The sequence below is a fragment of the Mugil cephalus genome, chromosome 8, assembly GCF_022458985.1.
Source record: "Mugil cephalus isolate CIBA_MC_2020 chromosome 8, CIBA_Mcephalus_1.1, whole genome shotgun sequence".
NCBI classification, from domain to species: Eukaryota; Metazoa; Chordata; class Actinopteri; order Mugiliformes; family Mugilidae; genus Mugil; species Mugil cephalus.
This window is the reverse complement of record NC_061777.1, coordinates 22,568,626-22,593,036: the sequence shown is the minus strand read 5'-3', so window position 1 is coordinate 22,593,036 and position 24,411 is coordinate 22,568,626. Positions and strand designations below refer to the sequence as shown.

General features: G+C 42.5%; 2 protein-coding genes across 2 annotated transcripts; both read right to left on the bottom strand.

Annotated features, from left to right (window-relative positions):
- Window positions 1–1,284: 1,284 nt before the first annotated feature.
- mxd1 (MAX dimerization protein 1) lies at window positions 1,285–18,744 on the bottom strand. The gene is made up of 6 exons (XM_047591710.1): window positions 17,849–18,744; window positions 17,091–17,187; window positions 11,164–11,193; window positions 6,289–6,403; window positions 5,985–6,144; window positions 1,285–5,077 (listed from the first exon to the last, which is right to left on the bottom strand). The coding sequence occupies exons 1-6, from the start codon at window positions 17,913–17,915 to the stop codon at window positions 4,881–4,883; spliced, it is 666 nt and encodes a 221-aa protein (XP_047447666.1). The 5' UTR covers window positions 17,916–18,744; the 3' UTR covers window positions 1,285–4,880.
- An 885-nt stretch (window positions 18,745–19,629) lies between these two features.
- snrnp27 (small nuclear ribonucleoprotein 27 (U4/U6.U5)) lies at window positions 19,630–23,916 on the bottom strand. Its single transcript, XM_047590812.1, has 6 exons — window positions 23,715–23,916; window positions 22,114–22,246; window positions 21,773–21,888; window positions 21,585–21,664; window positions 20,278–20,342; window positions 19,630–19,935 (listed from the first exon to the last, which is right to left on the bottom strand). The coding sequence occupies exons 1-6, from the start codon at window positions 23,749–23,751 to the stop codon at window positions 19,881–19,883; spliced, it is 486 nt and encodes a 161-aa protein (XP_047446768.1). The 5' UTR covers window positions 23,752–23,916; the 3' UTR covers window positions 19,630–19,880.
- Window positions 23,917–24,411: the final 495 nt, after the last annotated feature.

Genomic DNA, 24,411 nt, shown 5'->3' with positions numbered 1-24,411 from the left:
GTTAAGAGTGTCCAAAAACTTCATTCTACCATTGTATGTATATATGGCTAATGTGTGTGTATACAACGATGTATACATACGAATATGAGACATACACTGTCAGATGATCAGTAAATTACTGAATTGAATATGTTGGGAGCTTTTAGCTCCTCACACTGGCCTCTGGTTTAGCTGACATAGTGTTCTGAATATTTCATTGTTTTTTGCATAACTGAAGTCTTCACCTTATAAAATATTTCTTGAATTTTAATGGTGCAAGCTAATTTTCGACTTTACAACTAGCTAGTAAGAATTTATGATCAATAGGTCAGGTCAACAGGGCGTCGGATGTAACTCAGTTTTGAAGCGGTATTACAGAGGTGTGGAATTGAAGAGAATACGATTGAGGGAAACAGGGGACGTGGGTTGGACTTGATGTGGGGGCAAGGGTCTCGACGCTTTGGTTCCTCTTCTGGTTACTGTAACGAAAGAGGCAAGGGAGGGGTCAGGAAGGTCAGGAGAGGGGGCTAGACACGCTTTTATAGATAAGCTTTGGGATGTCAGGCTGAAATAGGAACAGATCACCTGTACAGACATTACATTGCTTGTGATAGCAGGAAAAAGAAACACAGGTGAAACCAGAGAAACATTGCGCATTCCTTTCAGATGAGCCACTGCAAGGTATTGTGTGCCCAGCTCGGTGGAACACTTCAAACATCTGATGAGGAAAAAAAAAGTGTGAAGTGCATATGGGCGTGGGTGCAGAGCCTGGAGAAGAACTGCATCACACCCAGAGCTGAGCCCTCAGGCATGGCGGCCCCATCCAAGACATGTGATAGGTTGAAATGCTGCTGAAGGAGGTGAAGAGTTGGATGCTCTCCATGGTAGAAAAAAAAAAAAAGAGAGAGAAAAGAATCTCCCTTCCCCCCTCAGCAGTCAAGACAGCTCCAGAAGGGATGCAGAATGCTTTTCAAGATACCCCTCCCCCTCCTTCTTCTGTTATGGCTTTGTTGAGCAGCAGTCAGATGGCTGTGACCACACAAACCTGGGATTTGGCCAACAGATTACTGCGAAACACACAGGATGGCTGGCGAGGATCAAGCCCTCGTCAAGGCTTTCTTTTCTTCTCCTAGCCAACAAAAAAATATTAATGTCTATTGAAGCTCTGACTGAAAATGATTCATTGTGTTGAGATTCTGGTGGGTTGAGATCCTCGGTTAAAGCCCTCATTAGTCCTCTCAGTGTAATTACCGCCGGAGCTTTTATGTCCTGAGCCGCAAATAAAGACCACGACTAGAAGGTAGGTAGGTAAACAAGGGTTTCAAATGTTTTATTTCTTTAATATCACTGGCAAATATAAATTGCTGCTCCACAACTCATTGTCAAAGGGTTACGTCCCCACATTTGAAGTGATTTATTCAGAAGAAGTGTCCAAATTCTCCAATTTCTTAAAAAGTAAGTGCACAAAACGTCCACCTTATTCAGCAAATAGACTTTTGACCCTTTCTGAGGAGAAAGGCGGCAGGTGACGACGGCGACGTCCATGGAGCCGTGTGTGGGTTTAGTGTGTAATGCATGAAAGCACCATGCCTGAGACCGTCACAATGAAGAGGAATGACCTTTGTGATACATGTCGCTATATCGTTAACACTCATACACATCATATACACTTCTGCTAGGTCGTACATTTGTGTCTTGTTTTAAGGCATTCTTAGCCACATCGTATGCAGAGACAAAATGTGCAAAAACCAAATATCCACAAGAATGCGAGTTGCCCCTGATGCTGAGAGCTGTAGCTTAAACAACTGGTCTGACTGTAGTCTTGTTCTTTGAGAGATTCCACACCTGCGTCTTAAGGCAGATGCTGAGAGCACCAGGGTCTTTGTATCGGGGGGGTGGGGGTGGATGGGGGGTCGGGGATGGGTTGGCAGCGGAGGAGCAATACTGGCGTGTAGCTGCTCCTATGTTGCCCCGCCACACACACACACACACACACACACACACACACACACAGACACACACACCTGACGTGCACCATGAATGCCAACGCAGCATGTGGAGGAGGGAGTCACGCTCTCACATGGCTGATCGGCAAACGCATCCGTACAGGAAATGAGCGCACTCGCACATACACACACACTCAGGTAGACTGGCAGAACACAAAACAGGTCCCGGATGAAGGGGGAGGGGGGGGGGGGGGGCAAACATGAGACTCCCATAGACAGACATTAATGCTCAGGTTAATACATGAAGTCTTCATCAAGTGGGCTTTTGTGTGTTTTTTTTTGCTTTTTACTAGTAAACAGATGAAAAGGAAACCCGAACAGAAACAGCCTTGTATGTATATATGTGTATATATATATATATATATATATATTTGTTTTTAAACCACCCACCCTCTACCACCCCAAAAGAATTCTCTCTGAAGACAGTGACGAAATAAACACACACATACCGTATACACATGCACGCACCGACAGATGGCATCTCGGTGAACACACCACACACCTGCCCACTCGCTACTTTTCCATACATTGCCCCCTTGTTGAGCCTGGCTACACACTTCCTCTGACATCTTTTTTATTCAACTTGACAAATATAAGCAGCATTCCACACTCAAGAGACTAAACAATCTATTTTTTAATCGGGTTTTCTTTAGTTTTTTTCTTTTTTTTTTTGGGTGTACCATCTTCATGCTTTAAACTTGGAGATCTGGAAGTGGCGCATGCACGAGCAGGGAGCTTCCTTTGGCACCGCGCTGCTACGCTGCAGAGACGAGGACGTGTACATTCAGAAACCTGCCGTCCTCTCCCTGCCCGCCGCGACGCTGGACCACGCGAAAGGCCTCAAATCTCACCAGGCTGAGCAGCCATTTTGTCTGAGGTTCCCAGGCACGCAGATGGAAACGGGCGACGCACGAGGAACTGTCGCCAAACTCGACCCGGCCACCGGCCCCTCTCACTTTTATGCTTTTTAACTTCCTATTTTTTTTTTTTTAAAGGTTATTCTGATTTTTTTGTCTTATTATGTGACCATTCAAAGGGCAAGATGGCTTGAAACAGCTAAAAACTGGAACCAACCACAAAGAAAACGTTTTATTCCCTAGGAGCACCGTGCCAAATTCAACAGACACCAAAGCCTCGAGGCACAAGAAACATGTCTAAATACTCTATGGATTGACTAGGCTGTGCAAACAAACTACATATTAGAAACTCTCAATAAACTTCACGAGGAGAACATAAGCTATGACTGATTAAATATAATTTCATAGACTCATCTATATATTTAGTATATCTAATAAATACATTTTGCGGACATAGAGATCTTTCTGTAAACTATTTACATTAAAAGGAGTACTGTCTTTTGCAGAAACAATAAATAGCTAAGAAGGCAAAGGAGAAAAAATTTCACTTTTATTGCTTTTCATATGTGAACACGGAGAAAAGAAAAAAAAAAAAAAATCAGGCTCTTCTCCACGTGTTCCCACAAAAAAAGCCAAAGCCGGTCGTTCTTTTCTAGGGTGACTCGACCTTCTCTCAAACCCCCTTCATAGATAACCGGCCGGAACATCCAACAAAAATAATAACCCTCACCCGTCCGTCCTCTCTACATAGTGGAATGTGCTCCAGTCTCGCGACTGCTCTCAGTAGAGAGGATTTTCCCTTCCTGTAAATACCTGGTGAGCAGGGCAGTGAAGGAGTAGTGTACAAGAATGTACCAGCACCTGCCAAAACATACCAGCGTTCGGGCCTGGTGGCTGGCGTTAAATGTTTTTCCGAACCCCGCTAGCAGCCACCGTCGCCACCAGGCTCGGACGTGACATACACACACGTGAGAAAAGGACCCCCTAAAAAACGCCACCGTCATCAGAGAGAGGCAGAAAACATCAAACCCACCCCCCCAAAACCCTCCCGTGAGCCCCGAACCCTTCACAATCTCATGCTGCACAATATTTTTTTTTTTTGTTTGTTTTTGTTCCTTTTTTTTCCTCTGAATGGCAGGTGTGGACATAAAATTACAGGGTGGGTTTTTTTTGTGAGGTTGCCTGCCAAAGCCTGGGTACTAAGGGACGTATTGCTGTCGGACCCGACAGGTTAACACCGCACACACAGTCTAGATTAGTGTCCACGAATTCTGCTGACCGACGTGTATTTCGAAACACTCACTTCATCTGGTAACATTTCTGCCGTAGCTGCAGCGGGGGGCCTTTACGTTTTTTAAGAGACGGTGTTTGAAAAAAGATGACAGTTTCGTTTACAAAAGCAATTTTAAGTGCAAAGTACCATGCACGGATGGTTGACTAGTGAGCGGGGCAGAAAAAGAGCCCCACATCATGTCAGTGTCACACCTTTGGGTCTCACTGTACGACTGGGACCAATGGAGGGGTGTGTGAACATGTGTGTGTTAATGCGTGTGTGTGTGTGTGTGTGTGTGTGTGAATTGAGGGTGAAATCTCATAAGTGCTTCCCATGGCTCTTGAGGCATAGAAAAAGAGGCAGTGGGACATTGTGTGGTAACATTCTCTGGCTGAAAGTTGGATTTCTGACAGACGGCGGGGCGGTGGGGTGGGGTGGGGGGTGGAGTGTCTTTAAAATCCCGCTCGTTTGATTGGTGCGGAGCAGAGCAGGCGACACCCTAAAGACTGACCGCTGATGATGGGCTGGATGTGGGCGGGTGTCTCAGAGGTGTTACAGTCTGTATGGAAGTCATCGTGCAGACACACAGTCTGCGGAGGCCTGGCTGCAGGGAGAGGCCTCAAACTTGGTCAGTCCTGGTTAAGAAGGAAGGGGGAGAGGAGAGGGGGGGGGGGAATCTGAGCGGGACCGAGGAGTGGTGAGATAATCTTGGGACGGGATTGGCTGAAGGGAGGAGTTGGGTGCTGGATCAGCGACCAGTGCTGTTTATAGGCTGCAGCCCAGCTGCTTGACCATCTCCTGAGTGTCCTGCAGGCGCAGCAGGCTGGCGCTGGAGTAGCCCTCATCGCTACAGCTGCTGCGCAGGCTGCCCCGCTCATCCCCTGAGTCACTCACACTGCTGGTGCTCCACTCTAGGTCACCCAGCAGGTAGTCTGTCCCCTCCACGTCCACATCCAGGTCCTCTGTTGGAACAAGACAGCATGGTTATAGGGCTGAATGACCAGTCAGTTTTATCTCAGAAGGACACTCATGTCACTAAGTGAATCATTCACTGTGCTGTGTTTGAACGTGGGTTAGTGTTTCTAGTGGTCACCATTAGTGTGCACATGAATGGACCTCTTTTGTGGTAATCGCAACCTCGCAAGGGGAACTTTTTTTTGCAGACATTTTCAGGAAGTGAGTTCATAAATTCCAGGGACTAAAGATTACTGCCTCCTGTTATACTTTTACGTTTGCTCCATTAAGTTAAATGCTAACTTTAACTGTTGACTTTGACTGGTACCCTCTGTGGCTTCTAGGAACTGACCGTTGCTCAATAGTCTTCTTGTGTCTTACAGCTGTTATTAACACTGGACTGTAAAGTCACCTCATACTGCCTCTGTCTGGACCAAGAAGTTACATTTGAACTTAGAGCAAAGACTACAGCCAATATACTTCTAATCTAAAAGATGACAATTCACACCAGTAGGGGGCAGTAGTCTGTGTTCAATATTCAAAAGGGGAAACAGGAAGTAGTACTTTTAGTTGGTTTGGTTTGGCACGGCCCTGAGAGACAGGACTGTTATGCGGTGATGGTAATTTCAGGTATTCTGAATTTCATAAATCCTGATGTGCCAACAATATCTGGCTTTATTGATTTACCAACCAACAAGACTGTTTACTGTATTTTTAAAGAACTCGAAAAAGGAAATACCAAGTCTGCTGCTATTTTTCTCAATAAAATGTAATAAGATAATAAATCTTTTATGTTTTTTCCTGGAATTACTTTTTTACATTTTATTTCAGCAAGACAGGTTTGTAGGACTTCTCACTTCCTCAAGATGGGCAAGTCAGTAGAAAGGACAGAAATGGACAGTTGTGCCAACTTACCCTGGTCAGAGTCAGACTTGTCGGAGGACCTGGTGGAGCCTGTACTGTCCATACGGGTCCTCTCTACTCCCAGCTGCTCCAGACGCCTCCTCAGGTGTCTCCGCTCCCGCTGTAGCTGCTCCAAGGTGTGCTGAGCTTTCCTATCGCTTTCCTCCAACCTCTACAGGGTGGGACGCGGTAGAGCACATTAGGAGCAGCTGTTACTGTCAACAACAACTTAGACACAAAACACTAACACTCTTAAGCCAACCACAGAGGTCAACAAATTGCCCTCTTCACAACTGATTGGGTGAGTGTTGCATACCTTGATGTGATCTTTGGCCTTCATCAGCAGGCTGAGGGTGGTGTGCCTGTTAGCATCTGGTCCCAAGGGAACGAGGGATTTCAAGCGCTCTAAACACAGCCGTAGATGCGCCCGTCTGCAGAGGGTGAAGAAGAAACAAAGATGGAGGACCACGGTTTAAAGGGAGAAGGACAAAGAATCTTCTTCTCTGTGAAGCAGGCACTGAACACCAGGATGGAGATGGTGATGCACCACACTGGGCATCAACCCTGCTCTTCAGGAAACCTGAGGCTGAAATCACAGCTGGTTCTTCCAGCTGCATATACAGCTTCATGTGAGCAGACAACAGCGGTCTGATAAACTCACTTCACACCCCCACCCGTAGCCTACTGCCCCAGACACTGATAACAGTAGTCACCTGAGGACATTGAGAAATAGATTTAGTGAATCTTTAGAAAAATCTGTGTATTTTCTCTGAGTTACTACATGTGTGTTTCTGACACAAATGCTCGAGCCATTCATCTACACTGAGAGCTAGTGAGTAAATGGTTTCTTGATATCAAATGATGATACCGTCCTGAGTATATTTTCATTTCGTCAGCTGTTGCATAAGACGCGTCATTGAGTGAAGGAGTCCGAACCCTCCCTAGACAAGAAAAAAAACAAAACAAACAATATGTTGTAAAATCGAAGATCATCCGAGACATATGATCAGATCTGAACTGATTACTAATGTCGTCTGTCCTGCAACAGCCCCCGCACATACACAATTCACATTTACATTCCTCATCTCCGCTCCGCTTCCTCCTGCGCGGATCCCAGCCGCTCTAAGGCAGCAGCCTTGCCAGTTGCTAAGGTTTGGTGGGTGTTGGTGACCACTTGACCTGGCTGTTACACAACACACACCTCCAGCTCCAGCCTCGTCAAGAGTGTGTACGTGTCTGTGTGCCTGTGTTCGGCAGAGTGAGTGGGCGTGTGCGCGTCAGACGGAGGGTACATATTTTTATTTTTTTATGTTTTTATGTTCGGGGCTGGCTGGGTGAGCTGTTCATTTACTGTCTGCTCCACGCCACCCAGATGCCAACGTCACCGCAGAGAAGACTTCTTTCAAATTCGAGTTAGTGTGAGACTGATTTGACTGCGGGCAGAGGACACGCACGCAAATATATTCTTACCTCTTGCCCTTTAAACACACGCACACACCCGGCGAGTGAAGCCCATGCACGCACATACAAAGCAGCACTAAGCAGCTGAAGCCAAGAGGCTGTTTCTTAGCTGACACAGTCCAAAGGGCACGCAGACTGATATTACATAATGGAAATGTCCTCGTCTGTGGTGTTCTGACATAGTGAGGGATCAGCGGGGCTAGTTAATGTTTGTTAAACAACACTGATGAGCAATCAAACAGCGGAGGTCACATGGCACTTGAGCGAAAAGGAAACACTGCACACAAGTCTACGTCGCTTTAACACAGTGCTATTTCAGCAACAGGTTATTCTAGTTCAGTGTGTCAATGGGTGACATGCATGAACGCTGCCAGAACCTACATTTCTCTGGCCTCACTTCACGCTCGTGCACTCGGTCCAGCCGTTATTGCATTTAAAAAGTACACACGGCCTCTCCGAGCGTGCTCCGAAATGACGTGAATGCGCAAGTTGCATTTGCTGCACAAGAACTGCCGCTGCTGTGCCGTCCCTTTCAACCAAAAATGGTTTCTCTTGCAGCAACCTCTCACTTAAAAAAAAAAAAAAACTACAACCAGGTCACCCAGTGAACTTTGCCTGACCAGCAGTAAATCACCCGTCTTCACTCTGACCGCTGAGAGAAAAGTTCAGTCCTTGTTTGGGGACACTTGGATGTAAAATGGTGTTGCTGGTGGTGCACACACACATGCACACTCCTGTTTCTGTTCGTAACGGCAGAAACTAGTAAAAAAACAAGACTTTTAAGGTGTGGTGTGATTTCACTTGAGGTTGCTCCTCTGGCTTTGCTAGCAGTGGTTTGAATGACACATTTTCTATTTGGCCCTGATGGCTTTTTATCCCAGTCTACTGCTGGGAGAAACCAGCTACAAGCTATCAATGTTCTCAAGTGGTAATAATTTGGACTTTCTGCTGGGTTTGAGACGTCTCCATGTACTTAATCCTGCACACACATGCAGAAGACTAAATCCCAGGCACAGGCCTCAGTGCTATGTATTATTCAGGCCGTCCACTGCTGCTGCGGATTTGGATGAAGAAGCACAGGAAGAACCACTGTTAGTGCTGGAGACTCAGAACAAAGAAAGACTAATATTCAGATTCAAAAAGCAGCACATTGACTTTTCATATAAAAGACACATTACTCATACATCATATTAATCATATGTGTGTGTGTCTATAAAAGCTGCAACTAACAGTTCATTTCAGTGACAGCTTTTCTTATAAAAATGCCAAAAATGTTATGGTGTCCCACAACTCAATGAGATGTTTATAAAACCAATTTATTACATCAACACTGGATTGATCAAACTCTATTGATACTCTTGATGCTTTCATATGTAATTAAGAAAATCAGCACGTTTATGATGCTGAAACCAGAACATGTTGGGAATATTTTGCTTTCAAGAATGACCAAAAATATTATTTGATTGAATTAACCGCTGCAGCTCTAAATCATTTCCACCAAACTGATTATTACAATCAAATGAAAGCAAATCAGACGGGGAAATGGACTGATGAATTCGCACAGCCTAAAATAGAACACAAGCCTCCCAGCTCCACAAAATGCTGTCAAGCGCCCGCTCGGTTGTACGTTATTGAAACAAGATCAGCTGCTCCTAGGAGCCAAAGGACACACTGAGTCACCTGATACAACTATGAAACCTCATTTGTCTCATCAGTGTCGGGAGGGCACAGCAAAACAAAAAAACCCAAAACAAAACAAAAAACCTGTGGTTCAGTGACTAGAAACCTTTTTAAGCAGCCAACCATCATTATCGTTACCAATCTCTGTCATCCAAGGACCGGCTTAGAAAGAATACAAACTATTTCCTTTCCCAGAATCCCTCTTTTGGGTTTGTTGTTGTCAGTGTAGCTAATCTAAAAGGAACCATGTTCCTTGTTGGGACAGTGGTGCATGTGAACATCTCATCCTGTTGAACCTTGGTTTTCCTCGTCTGAACAGCTCTGTCAAAACCGCTTTACTGCTACTTAACCGCATATTACTATACTAACTACATATTAGTTTAAAAAAAAAAAGAAGAAATAGGAAAATTTTACTTTGACAAGTAAATGCTTAGTTGTTGCCCTAAACGGCACAAATAACTGCAATAATAATTGTATTTGTGAACTAAGAATCTGTTCTACAACCTCAATCAACAGTATGAAAAAAAAAGAAGGAATGGACACCTTGAACTTAAAGCTAGGTGTGACTCCATACGAAGTAACAACTGCAACCAAATAATTACTGGAGCAGGATTTTTTTGTTTCGCTGCTCTTCCACAGATGCTTTCTTTTGTGGAAATCATAATTGTGAACCAGCTCGTCTTGTCCGTCTCCTTAACAGTTCAGAATTCGTTTCTCGAGAAAAATCTTCCTCCCATGAGCAAACACAGTAATCAGGTTTCACAGGAAGTTTTAAAAAACCCCCAAACATTTCATCTATTGTTAGAAACTTCTAGTAACCAGACTGGTTACTATGAAATTCCTTCATACATTCATCAGGCTTTGTATGAAACCACAGGGTGTGATAGGAGGAGTGCACACCCACTCCTTTCCTACATCTCTCTCTATTAATCTCAGCTCTCTCTCTTCCTCACACTGTAGCGCTGGTTGACACCTTGAAATGTTCATAACAAATACATTTTGTTGGTGGATCAAAGGTCATACCGTCCAGCTTTCCAAAATGTTTTTTTTGCTCCATGTACTCCGCATTTCTACTAGCTTTCCACTCCACTTTGATGGCATTTTATATATTAATCTGTAAAGCATGTTAATGGGTTACAACCATGTATTCCAATGTTAAATTATTGGCTCTAATGTTAATAAATTTCAGACGGTGACACATCAGGCTGATTTTCGGTGTTTGTGGCCCTAGTTTTTCCTGGTGTTTGCAGCACTGTTGGCACTAGTCAGACCACAACCAGCTAATATTAGATCTTCAGGTTTCCTGGAAGAATTATTTCCTCGATCCTTTCCCACTGATCAGGCATAACATTATGACCACCGTCCTAATATTGTGTAGGTCTCCCTCTCTAAAAACAGTTGTGACTCATCAGAAAATGGACATGGGGCTTCTGAGGGTGTCCTGTGGTGTCTGGTAACAGGATGTTGTTATCCCACAGATACTTTATCAGTTTGGGATCTAGTGAATTTGGAGGCCAGGTCAACACCTTGTGTTGTTGATGGTGTTTTTTTATTTGTTGCTAAACTGTTTGTGTGTGTGTCTGTGTCAGGAGGGTCATTGCTATGGGGTGGGGGTGTCTGGTCTGGTCTAGGTAGGTGCTACACGCCCAAGAAACATCCACATGAATGGCAGGTCAAAAAGTTTCCAAGCAGAACACTGAATTGTAACAAGATGTTATTTACTTCTCCTGTCAGTGGTCATAATGTTATGCCTGATTGGTGTACGTGTCAGGTTTTTCTCATTTAATTGTGGTTTGATCGTCCTGCGTTCTACAGAATAATTTATTCTCTTTTAATTTTAGCTTTCACGTTGCAATTCAGGATAAAAACAAGCCCGTGACAGTGATTCTTACTAATCTGATATGAGATAATATTTTCCAGCAACAACACACAATTTAGGGGCACATCCTCAGTGGTGACAGTGGGGGAGTGTTACGAGTGGTGTGAGCTCATGTTATGAACTGAGGAGAAGCACAAATATGTACAAAGATATGAAGATTTTTTTTCATACCTGTTCTTTTCCATTTCATTGTGCGTAGACCTGTGAAGATAAAACAAAAACACATATGAGAAACCGTACAGAATAACAGAGCTGCTGGGTATGTTTTCGCTTCTTGTGCCATCACTGCGGTTCAGGGCCTCAATACAGGGGAGTAAGCAAGTGAGAAAAGGCTGCGTGAGAGTCTACGAGCAGTGAGAGCGGTGGACAAAATGAGATTCTAGGACGAACGAAGAGTAGGCTGGGCATCCTGGTGCCCGAGCCCGCTCCACTGAGGAAGCTTTTTTAAGGAACGCACCCGCACACAGATACGTGATGAGGAGGCCCAGGGGTAAACATAGTAACAGTAACTAGAAACAGAAGCCCGGACTAGACGAGACTACTGTATGCCCTTTCATACAGCCTAATTACCCATTGTGCATGAAGTGATGAACAGGGTGGAGGTGAGGCACAGCAAAATGAATGTAAGATGAAAGCTGGTGGTGCGCTAGTGGCCACCATAACTCCTGCACTGCAGTTTCAAAGCGGCGCGTACACACAGCGGATGCAGAAACGGGGTCAAGTGTACATTTTGGTTAAAAAAAAAAAAAAAAAAGTGTTTTTGCCTGTGTGAGAAAAGGTTAGCAAGACGGAGGGGCAGAAAAGGAAAGAAGAGCCCCTCTACATTCCTGACCTGTCCTCCACCTCCACTTGACCCTCTAATCCCGTCACCACAAGTCCCAGAATAGCCTCTGCATTTTCAGGTCTATACTGTTACCTCCACACTGTCGCCATATTTGACAACAACTAACCTCAATTACAAGCCTTGAAAGGGATTTCAAGCCCTATGAGTTGATGCAGAAAAGGCCACGATCTCCGTCATGTTGCGAACTGTCATGTGTGCAAGGTATCAATCTTGTTTCACCTTGGGTACTCGGTATCTCACTCGTCCGTCCAGCCAGTGTACATTCCAGCACAGGGCAGACAGCCGCTGGTGACATAACATCGGCAGCAGGGAAGTGATCCCACTTATTCAGGCTAGATTTCAGGCCCTGGAACACCTCCCACCTCCTGCCTGCGTCCTATTACCCTCTGCCCCTCTACCCAACATACCCCGGCAGCCACACTCTACAACAACTGGTATTAAGTAATACAGAGGAAGAGCAACGTTCTTCATTGTGTGCGATGGACCTTAATGAATAGTTTGCGTTGTTGCTTCCTATAGTGGCAGATTTACCAAAAGAACCACACTGATATAGTTGGATATTACATAGTATGACACTATATTCCAGTGCGTCACCAAACTACTATAATATCACGTAATAATAATTCAATCAGATCTGTCTAACTAACCGCCTGTAGCAGGAAATAACTTCCTCCACTACAGATCAATGTGACTGCTGAATCAGTCAATTCATTAGTGGTATTACAGAAGAGCAGAGTGATAACTGACATAAGAATGGATACAATTAATACCGACTCAAAGATCATCACCAGCTTGTTCCGGTGTGAGAATATTTAGAAAAGAGTGTATATTATATGTTTTACTTCTGCGTAACGGTGAAAACAGTTTCTAAATGACTTTCAGTTTAAACTTGAGATGTATACAGTGTACATATTCCATATATCGGCCCAAAAACTGTATACAGCAATACCAATATATTTGCAATGAGCTAATCTTGGTCTGTAGACACAAACATTGAGGATGCATGTCTCAGTCTGTCTGAAACCCAAATATCATTTTAAGAGAAGTAAAACTGTTTGTAGATCTGAGTATCCTACTTTGTCTTACATGATCAATGAAGTATTGATGACATGGTACTAACAAGTCAAAGTGACGACAACCTGCCTAATCCTGTATGGGTCGCCCTCCAAAACGGTCACTCTGTGGGGAATAGATACAGGACTTCTCAGTGCATTTCCAGGTGTTTCTAAGCAGCTGTTTTTTGCTATTTGAGGGCAGTGCAGTCTGCCAAAACAACAACAACAAAAAATAAAAAATCTATCGGGAGAATGTGGTTGCTACGGGGTGGGCATGTGTGTGGCACCTGTGGTGGTTCAAATGTTTTGACTTCACATACACTGATCAGGCAAAACAAAACAGTTCTGACTTCTTCCTGTGGTGTCTGATCAGTTTGGGATCCAGTGAAGTTGGAGGTTAATATCTTGTGCTGTTTTTCATGTTTTTTGAGTTTTTGAGAACATTTAATGAAGAAGGTTAAGGAAACTTAGACAGTGTCTTCTCTTCAGCCTGGACTTCAAGAGTCTTCTGGTACACAAAGGTTAATATTGTATATCATGTCCTATCATTGCAGGACTCATTGCTTCACTATTCATCACTAGGTTTGTGTTTTTCATTCATTTAAAGCATATATTTATTCCAGTTTGTTTATTCTATGTTACTTACTTTAACTGCGCTTTTCCACTCTTTGTTGTGTCTTTGTTGCCTGCTCTGTTTGCCCTTAATTGCCCCCTGGGGACAAATAAAGTTTTTCTGAATCTGAATCTCAGCCAGGTCTCCCACATTAGCATAAACAACAACACAGGGTGTTGAAAGGCTCAAGTGCCTGCAATGATGTCAAGAACACGTTTATTTTTCTACACACACAGTGTGTGTGTGAGGTGGGGGATGGATCTCTCCATCTCTGTAATGGAGGAGCTGGTGTTCTCCAATGACTGCCAAGACTGAGCAGGAAAGACACAGAAAGGAGGAGGAGGAGGTGAGGACGAGAGAGAGAGAGAGGGATGAGGGGGAGGGGGAGTCACTACTACTGACACACATGCACACGTACACACCAGAAACATGGTGAGTCCCCTCCCCCAATACTCACACATCCATGCTTCAGGGAAAACACAGAAACTGGAGGGGGTTGTACATAGTGGGCTGAGTGACTTCAAATAAACACACGACCTGCATGCCTTACATTTCACAAAATCTTACCACCACCAACAACAACAACACAACAACACTTATGATGATCAATCAATGGCCCACTCTCCTGGCAGATATCAACCCTTTCCCCAGGAGGCAAATTCAGTCAGCACAAGTGCTGGTCTGCCTATTAATGAACACGAGCCTAGATCACATCGGACCATATCAAATCATCTAGGCTCTGCAGAAACCCTTATTAATAACAAGCGCCCTTAAAAAGCAGTGGGTAACAGCGGAAAGTGCTCCCAACTAACGCGGGTGTCACTGCAGCTTAACACAACCTTGTAAATGAGAACAGTAGACGCTGGGTTTGATGACGGAAACGGGGGCAAAATCTCCAGCAGCTTGAGTCCACTCAACATGCCAAGCTTGTCCCATGTTCACTAGGCACATCTAAAACTGTAGTGCCACCTAAGCATGTTAAGACATAATCTGAGCTGGACGCATGTTCCTGCTGAAGTGGACACCCTGTGTCCTTTAGATCATCACACAGTAACAACGTTGTCAAAGTCAAATGACATATAAATCAATCTGATTAATGACAACACCGTTTCAAATAGCAGGGTTTTCCATGTGTCTACACACAATTAATGAAACACCATCTCCTGTTTGTCCCGTACACTAATGAGGTCAATGCAAATATTCATTCTGAATTCTTAAATTTGCAGGTAACAGTCACTTAGCTGATTTAGAGAAACTAAACTATATAACTTAATAATCATTTTCAGAGAAAACACCCACCGTTCATTGGTTGCAGCTTCTCCAGTGAAAGGATTTGCTGCTATTTATATCTCACTGGTTATATCACTGGGTTTTGGACCGACAGCCAAACAGCACATGACACTGGAATGCATATATATACACAGACACTACCAGTCAAACGTTTGGACACAGCGTCTCATTCAATACAATGAGAAAGTGTGAGCAAACCTTTGACTGGTAGTGTATATATACGTATATGATGAATATTAGAATATAAAAGATGAATATAAAAAAAGGCAAACGGTTACTAATGGCATTCGACACACTGATTTGTGCAAAATAGGATGTGATTTACTACTGGTGCCATACACATCTGAAGCTATGGCGTCCTCAAATGCCTGTGTATAGTAGACTAACTTTAGATTTACACGCTATGTATCACGGTAACATAGCGGCTTATGATGTGTAAAATGCAAACGGCACGTACTGTATTTATGTGTGTTCTGCATGCTTCACCTCTGTGCTCCATGAACAGGTCACTAAGCATGGCACACGGCCAGTCTGTGGACACTTTGGTTCAGGGTATCCCTCAAACAAACGAATCCAAAACATGCCACACGAACATGTGAAAGTAACATGTGACCGCTGTTGTACAAAAACAATTGGATCCTGGAGATGTTTTACCACTCTTCCAAGTGGCTTCTTTTTCTAGCTGCTCTGAACAGCCACACCATCATCAGGTGATTTCAGACTTCATAAGTTCAGGACACTCTCTGAAGGTAACTACACACAGGCCACCTGAGAGAGCTACATACCTTCAAGGCCTTTTTCTGTTTGCATTTGCACACTGGTGACGCTAAAATGATGCAACAGCTGGTTGGAGGTTGGTATAACAATGTGACTTCATGTGTTTGATCATTCAACATACAATTACATGCTTCACGGTTTCCCTTGCGCTATAGAAACACCTCACCTAAAGTAGAAGGTACTTAAGAGCCTGTAACTAGTTTGTAGATCTACAGTTTGATCAGTCACAGTTTCTGCTCGTTAGGCCCACCCATGTATAATGGTGAAGTAATACTAACATTTCATTTCATTTGAAAATCCACACAATTTACAAGTTAAGCAATGGTGGTAAAGAAACATAAGTAAGGGCCCAAGTAAGGGATGGATTATGATTGTCTGTGTTGTGTGTTGGGTTACACAAGGTAAGAGACCTAAATATAAATATGTTCCACCTTAGGTGTCCTGCAGGCTCACTTCCATGAAACAGAATAGCAGATGTGGACCAGTGGACTACCTCATGAAGGTTCGGCTAACAGAGTATACATACAATCTGAATAGGTTATTATGCATTATTTCATTTGCATTTTTACACCAGTTATGTTTTTTTTTCATGTGTCGCCATTCACGTTTTTTTGTAATAGTAATAACTGTAATAACACCCACCTGCACAGGACCATGGAACTTAACTGCAATCTAATCACAGAGTACACAGTGATCTGTGGGGTAAGGATGCAACATATGTCTGTCCTTGGGTGACTGATTGATGGAATTTAGGTTGCAGACAGTGAATGCACTAGTGTCCACTCAGGGGACTGGTGCTGAGAACATGCCCCCTCACTGAAATGTCTTCTGCAGTCACCTTGACTGACCCAGTTTGCTTTACCGAGTGGTCATTTGCTTTAAGCCAGACTGATGTTTGCTGCTGTCAGTCACGCGCTTTAAAGAACACAACGGGAAGTCTGAACGTGATCTGAAACCCAACAGATTCACACACGCAGCTTATAATAACATAGCATCTTTTTAGTGCGGTATGCATAAATTAAATGTCTGAAATAATTGAGCGTCAGCATACATATCACCGTGAATTTAGCAACAACATACTGGTGTCGTTAGAGTCTTTTTGTCTCAGGCTTGTAGAGCTATGTTCACTCAAAAACAAATGATGACAAATGACGAGTTGGAACAGAAGGAACATTTTTAGAGGCCGACATTCATTAAGCGTACCAACAGACACTCCAAAGGCTTCCTTAACTGGAAAGTTTCGTGAATATGTCTGTAAATAAATATGCAGATACAGACTTGGCTGCAAGACAATTGGGTGGTTTCAAATTCTGTGCTAGTCTGTTTTTTTTGGCATGGCACCTAAATATATAAAAACAAATCAATTAAAAGTAAATTATGATTGTGACTTGAAAACAAACACCAGTCTGGGAACAATGGCTTAACCCTGCAGTCAGTGAATGCACACTTGAAGTGGGGATGAGATGGGTGGCTCGTTGCAGAACTTAAAAAAGGGCATGAGAACCCGAACAGCCTTTACCTGCTACTTGTGTTTTTCTTGCTTTTGCTTTTCCTTTTCAAGCTTTCCCTCTCTCGACTGCTGAAGGGGGGCATGGAGGCATAACCGTGTTCAGCTTCTGCAAGCAAATAAACAACAGAGTGGTCACATGTCCCAATATCTGGCAATGCAAAAATACAGACACAGTTAAATGACGCCAGGCTGCAAAATGAGCCACATCTGATCTTTTGGAATCCGTGCGCAATGTCTTGCACCGAATCTTTGGTATGCAATGAATGGATTTCACACAGGATCTTTATACAGTATTTTCTCCCCTCAGCCTGGACCATGATGTCATCCTGAACTGAAATAAACCCCACTAGCAAACCACAACAGAGGGAAAGGAGGGGCCTCCATGAAAACAATGTCTCCCTGCATATCTGACTGCATCTGCCACATATACATTATTTCTTTTATCAGGAATGCAAATGCATCTTTGTCTTTGCACATGTGCACCAAACATGTCCATTATGATCTAATGATTAGTGGCTGTTTAAGGGGAAGTCGATGCAGCCTGCAGGACTGTTGTGCAAATTAAAAAAAAAAAAACATATATAAAATATATTTAATGCACGGACCGATTACTTGATGAATTAAAGGATAAGTAAACAGATTTTAAAACAGCTTTTAAATTATACAAATGCTCACAAATTGGGGGGAGGGGTGTCATTGTCATTTCCCGAGGGCAAAAGGAAAAAAAAAAAAAAACAAATGTAGCAAATAATACAAATACACCTTACCTCGTTCCCTGCGATCAAGGTACTCAGCTGCTTCGATCAACATCTGCACCATTCCGACCGCCGCCATTTTCAACAATAACACTGATATTATAACAATCCGATGAGGGATTCCGTGACTGTACACAGCCTGCTTCGGGTCTGGCTCTCTCTGCCTTTCTCTAGCACCCAGGTATTATGTTAAAATGCGAGAGGTGACGTTCAAAAGTCGCTCCTGCAGCGTTGGGCTGTTTAAAAGTTAAAGGTCGTGAATGCAGCACAACACAAGCCTCTTCCTCAGTGATGGTTGAAATGATGGTTTATGAAAGGCTTGTTGTTAGCTGGCTAGTCAAAGCTGACGCCAACACTTCTTCTTAAAAAGATAAGCTCACTTTGCTCCCTGGCTAAATATCGACAATTCTGTAGGTAGTTCTTCGAGGAAAAGTGGCTTGTTGACAAAAACACAACGGACGGTAGCTTGACGTATAAAAATAAACCGAGTGCTGTTGTTTTTCAGGAGAAAAAAAAAATGAAGTTGGCTAGCGTTAGCGCTAATGACAAGTTGTCGAATAAACGATGGGAAGTTCTTGATTTCTAAATCATAAACCTTAAGAAATTAAATAAAAGCAGAAGACTCGCTTCTATAGCTGTCACACACTTGTCTGGTGTGAAGTGAATGTAAAAAAAAAAAAAAGGAAAAAAAAAGGCTAGCTGTCCTAAAGTTCAACCGAAGATGTCACCCAACCTTATCGGTTCGGGGCTATGTGGCTGCCTGGCTGGTTTAGTGCTGGTTTATCGCTGATAACGCGTAACACGTCTGGCTGGAAACGCAGATAACGACTGACATCAACTGAGGAACAGTGACTGTTTCTCAAACTGCTTCCAAAATAGTGGCTTGTTGATCTGGACGGCATCTAACTACTGTACTTCACCACAAAGCTGCTCTGTTCAGTTATATGATTGGATACTGGAAATGTCAACTCGTGCTCCTATTGGCTGTTTTAACCGTCAATTACCAAGAGGATTCAGCGTTGACTGCCACTGAGGGTCTGGTTCAGCCATTTTGGCTCTCATTCCCAATTGCTGAAAGCACACTAGAAGGAGCCACAATGGACGTCATTTCTTAGCTGCTTGCTAGTTAACTGTGATTGGTTATTTCCACATAAACCAGTCAGCTATTGGTCCTCGACGGCCACGAGCTAAAGTGACAACGCCCGCTTTTGACAGTTGACACGCCCCCTCTGCCATGCTGTTCCACGGTGTCTAATGATGATTGGCTCTCGCTGTGTTGTTTGCCTTATTTCGTGTTGGAAGATTGGTCAGAATCACATGCTTGCTTACTATTGGTCTCCTGCTTCTCCAATCACATATCAGAAATCAGCGCAGGCGCACACCTGCTGTTTTCCGAGACATGAAAACAGTCACAGGGTTGCCTCAAACCGAGACGGATGTTAAGTTTAAAATCGTCTTTCACCTGAAACTACATTTTATTCTGGATGGAAACCCACTGAATAGGAAATTTGATTACGTTAGATGGCTCAGTACCAAAAAACAAACAAGCATTCACTAGTATAAGGAAAATACACTAGCATTAGCAAAAAGAAATACACTAGCATTAGCAAAACGCACAACAACAACGAGGGCAAACAACTAAACAAACCATCATTTCTATGTGCAGGATGAGTTAAATATGGAATGCAAGCTAGACTGATTGTAATACTCATGTCAGATTTCTTTTAATCATTGGCATAGTGTACATCATGAATCATATACATATCTTTAAGACAAGATTTAAGACTGCAACATCATTTTTAAAACTCTTTTATTTCAAATACAAAACATGATGCACCTTAACATAAAGCTCAGTCTCCTACCATTACTCTGTTGTGACTTACTGCAAGAACTACTATGTACATTTATGTCTTCAATCAGAAAAAAAAAGATATATAAAGAAATGCTGCATTGCATAAAATGAGTCAGGTATAACAGGGGAACACAATGCAAATCCAAAAGTATAAGGGAGAGCGGACAAACTTCTCAGGAAAGTACAACGGGATCAAGCAATGAAGTCCAGCGGTCTGTTGAATCCACCTTTTCTGTTCATGTACTGCCTAAAAGAAATAAATATATAAGAAAACATTACATCACTGTTTCCCTCGCAACACTTGCAGATTACATCATCGAGCACCAATGGGAGTGTCAGGATCTCTGCATAGAAACACCTGCAGAGGTGATTGGCTACTTTAACTGTGGTTGATAATGTGAGTGCTTGCTGTTGGAGGACTGACGGTGTTAAATGAGCAATATTACCAATAACTGGGGCTTAAACAAGAACACCGAAATGACTAACATTTACAAAAACAAGGGCCTATGCATCATCTGGAAAACTGTCTGTGGAGTGCAGACGAAAAACCAGCCAACATGAAAACGTTTCTTTTTGTTTAATGACATACCTGTATTTTCTCTTCATGCTCACATTGATAGCATATGCATTTACTGATCCGTCCGTTTTCTTCCCCTGTTTTGACAAAAAATAATAATTGTCTCTCAAATATTACATTTCAAGATGATCAGTAACATATTATGAAATGCAATTGGCTCTGCTTGATTTCAATTCATGTTCATAGAAAAATGGGCAAGGCTAAGGATTTCAGTGAATTTGAAGGGACAGTTTATGGTGGCTAGATGACTGGGTGAGAGCATCTCCTAAACTGCAGCTCTTGTGGGATGTTCCCGGTCTACAGTGGTCAGTATCTATCAAATGTGATCCAAGGATGGAACAGTGGTGAACTAGGGATGCTCACTGGTGCATGTGGGGAGTGAAGGTTGTCCTGTGTGGTCCAATCCAACAGATGAACTACTTGAGCTCAAATTGTAGAAGAAGTTAATTCTAATTCTGATAGGAAGGTGTAAGAATACAGATTACAGAACATGAGCAAAGAACTGGACCACTGAGAAATGCAAGAACGTCTAATGAACCATGTTTTCCTTTACATCCATGGGTAACTGGATGTGTTGCTTACTTAGGTAACACATGGCACCACGATGCACTATGGGGAAAAGGCAAGCCAGGGGAGGCAGTGAGATGTATTGTTGTGGATGTTTCATTGGAAAAAGGTATTCTCTGATGGTTGTAGCCTCTTTCAGCAGAATAATTCACTCTGCCACAAAGCAATAATGGTTCAGGAATTATTTGAGGAGCACAACGAGTTTGAGTTGTTGACTTTGTTCTTTAAATTCCCTAGATCTCAATCCAATCGTCTGTGGCATGTGCATGACAATCAAGTTCAATCTATGGAGGACCCACCTCGCAATTCACGGGACATAATGTATCTGCTGCTGGCATCTTGGATATACATTAGTTGTTATGATAAACAATAGAAACATTGAAAAAAAATAACGTTAGCATATTCTCCAGAAAATATTTCAAGTTGAGACCCTTTGTTTGTTTGTTATTTGTGTTTACCAGATAACACACAAGCAATGAAAGACTGTCATAATGCCAGAAGGGGGTGGGGTGTGGGGAGGCAACATATGGTGAGGGACAACTACATTACTAAAAAGTTCCTTCACAGATCGTAGTTGCTGTTTGGACATTGTAATTATTTATATTGCAACAGCAACTGGTTTATCTACATTTCACCAGTGAAATTGACACAGACATACTGTGTGCTTCTTTAAGATCAGTACATTTAAAATTTATTTGAGCTAAACTGCACCTCCTTGTGGCTCCACAACACAGTACACCCCGTAATCTCACCTTGGTGGTATCAAAGGAGCCAAATCCCATCAGTTTCATCATCTCAATTTCCTCTTCTGTTTTGCCCTCCATGTCCTCCGCTGCAAATTACAAAATAGATTTTTTTATCATTCTGATTACAAATGCCAAGGGCACTGAAAATACATTTGCTTCTTAATACGTGTGCATATATGTTGATCGCCAAATACCTGACATCTGTATGGGCTTTGCCGTCTTGTCCTTAACGTCTTTGCGGTCATCATCACGTCTGTCCTTTTGTCTTGAAGGAGAGAGAGAAGAGGAGCGATGGCGTCGAGGAGGAGACCTGCAGAATCAAAGATGGATGCAGAGGGGTTATCACAACCACTTAGAGCTGACACATCTGCAACTACATTCATTACTTAATGGTTTACTTCAATGTTTAAACCATTTGATTAATGTGCTTTTTAAAGGAAAATAAGTAAGATAAACACAATGTACTACACAGAAGGGAATAACTCTTAAACAAGCGACGGAGGTGTAAAGCATTTTCTTTCTTTATTTTTTTTACCTTGAACGTCTCCTATGTGGAGATCGTGAGCGAGATCTACGTCGCTCTCGGTCCCGATCTCGAGAACGAGAGCGATCTCTCTCCCTTCGCCTTCGCTCACGCTCCCTTGAGCCTGAGCGGGAACGTCTTCTCTCTGAGGGGAAGATATATCATGACATTAACCATCCATTAGGGGAATTTCAAACAGCATACTGTTACCTATATATTCTTGCTTTGTTTACTTAAGCCAAATGATGGCCTTCTCCACTTGAGCCAAGTACTCCACTATTTTCTGAAAGAGGTGTTAAATGAAAATTCAACATCTTTAATACTTAGCTTGTTGTGAAATACTGAGGAACTAAACCATGCAGCTGCTTGCAGTTGACTAGTTAACTGTTAAATCATGTCTGAACCTGTGAAAATGGTGGGCAAGGTGAAAATGTCTGTATTTCATCAATGGCTGAGGCAAAGGCTTTGCAGAATTCCTTGAATTAAAGGTGAAATTCCATGCTTTGATCAAATCTCAAGTGGCTAATTTTAGATAAAACGTGGAAGCATTATGGCACATTAATGTGATATAATTTCAATCATAATTACATCTAAATAGGAAGAGAAAAACAAACAAGAATAATGTTTGGGAAATGGTAAAAATCAGGAAACGTACAACAGTAACACAATAGACTTAGCTCACATGTATCTAACTTTACAATTTCACAAACAAATACAAATCTGATGATTGTCAAGACCCATTGTGATAATAACAGCTACAACTATAGCAAGGAGCCTTGTTTTAAAAAAATATAATTATGTTTCATATGTGATCACATATTGGAATTTAACTGTGAATGGTTTAAATGAAAGAAGGCCAGGTTTCTGCAAATGAAATATAATCCTCACTTAAGAGTTCTTTTCAAGCTTACACGTCAATATCAATGTAATAAATAAAAGAGAACTTGGCGTGTATTGTACTTCCTATTATGGAAACTCCTTTACCCGTCTAGGAGTTGCTTTTTTGTTTATTTCTTTTTAAATTAGAAAGTACTGTTTGGTCTGTGGCAAAGGCAATTGTAAAAAAAGTCAACAATTGTAGGTAATCTTTTTTATCATAATAATATCCATAAATGCATATTTACAGGTCATTTGTACGTCACGAATCAAGAGTCTTTATTGTCATTATGAAAACATAACTAAATTTTTGCAAATTTTTAGACTCCCGGCTTGAAAGGCACGCATGTACGTTAAATAACACAAAATTACAACACTAATGAAAAGTATAAAGCACCCAATATGTACACAGTTAGGTCGTTTGTGTTCATATTCCTTGTCCGTCTGGCATAAGGTCTATAACGTTAAAAAGCGTTAACGAGGAGCTGAATGCTAGAACTTTCTATTAGCTATCTGAAGAACTCACCGTGTCTGCTATACAAAGCGGCTCAATGACATTTTGTTTCGGGATGTATATTGAAGCCATTAGTAAGAAGAGCGTGTTTACGCTAACACAAACAGGACTTTCTTTTTACAATAGAACAGAGACAACAACGTTATGAGAGCAAAGCAGTTAGCCGCACTAACGTTAGATGCTAAGCTAAAGGAACACAAGCTAGTCGCCCCTAGCGTCTTACCTCGTCTTGGAGGAGTCCGACTCCTGCTCCTACCCATTCTACGAACAGGTTAAATTATACCACCGTAGATAAATGTATTTCTAAACACTAAACAAAAACTGCAGATAAATTAAATGAAAACCGTGGTCTGTTTGTATTTCACCGACGACCGCTTGTCTCTGAGCTTCTGGTGTTGTTCCGTTATGGTTGGTGTCAAACTTCCGGTATGCCTCCTGGAAAGAGCGCCACCTACCGATGTAGAGGTTAACCCGCCTGTGCGCTTTGTCATGGCGACTGAAGCGGTTAAGAAAATTGAGCAAAAAATACGTTTTTACCCACAACAGTTGTGCTTTATAGTATTTAAGCAACTATTGTGTATTAGTTGTCACATGAATAGAAGTGTATGGAGTTTATCTCACCCTTAGAATGTGGCTTTTACCTATTTGATGTAGACATAAGCAGTGGCAATTATTGTAGAGTGTAGTGCATTGACCAGGGAGTTAATGAACAAGGGGTTTTATGATCGTCATTGCAAATTATGCTAATGGTTGCCATCTGGGGCCTCCTTTCTTTTTTTCTTTTTTGATGGAGCCCCACACAGTTGCTTGGTTTGCATGTTCTGACGATGTGTCCGTGCTATATCGTCCCACATCCACAAGGTGATATACCTTTTGGAATCCTCCTTTTGTAGGATTTTATAAACATTTCACTCTGCGAG

What these genes read in the sequence shown, in the direction of transcription:
- mxd1 (XM_047591710.1), bottom strand. Translation starts at nt 17,915, where the DNA reads ATGGCGGCGGTCGGAATGGTGCAGATGTTGATCGAAGCAGCTGAGTAC. An exon ending in AAGAAAAACACAAGTAGCAG is followed by an intron (nt 11,194 to 17,090) that starts GTAAAGGCTGTT and finishes TTATCTTCACAG; the next exon opens with GTCTACGCACAATGAAATGG. An exon ending in AATGAAATGGAAAAGAACAG is followed by an intron (nt 6,404 to 11,163) that starts GTATGAAAAAAA and finishes CACCCTCTGCAG; the next exon opens with ACGGGCGCATCTACGGCTGT.
- snrnp27 (XM_047590812.1), bottom strand. Translation starts at nt 23,751, where the DNA reads ATGGGTAGGAGCAGGAGTCGGACTCCTCCAAGACGAG. An exon ending in CCACATAGGAGACGTTCAAG is followed by an intron (nt 21,889 to 22,113) that starts GTAAAAAAAATA and finishes TTGATTCTGCAG; the next exon opens with GTCTCCTCCTCGACGCCATC. An exon ending in AGCATGAAGAGAAAATACAG is followed by an intron (nt 19,936 to 20,277) that starts GTATGTCATTAA and finishes TATTTCTTTTAG; the next exon opens with GCAGTACATGAACAGAAAAG.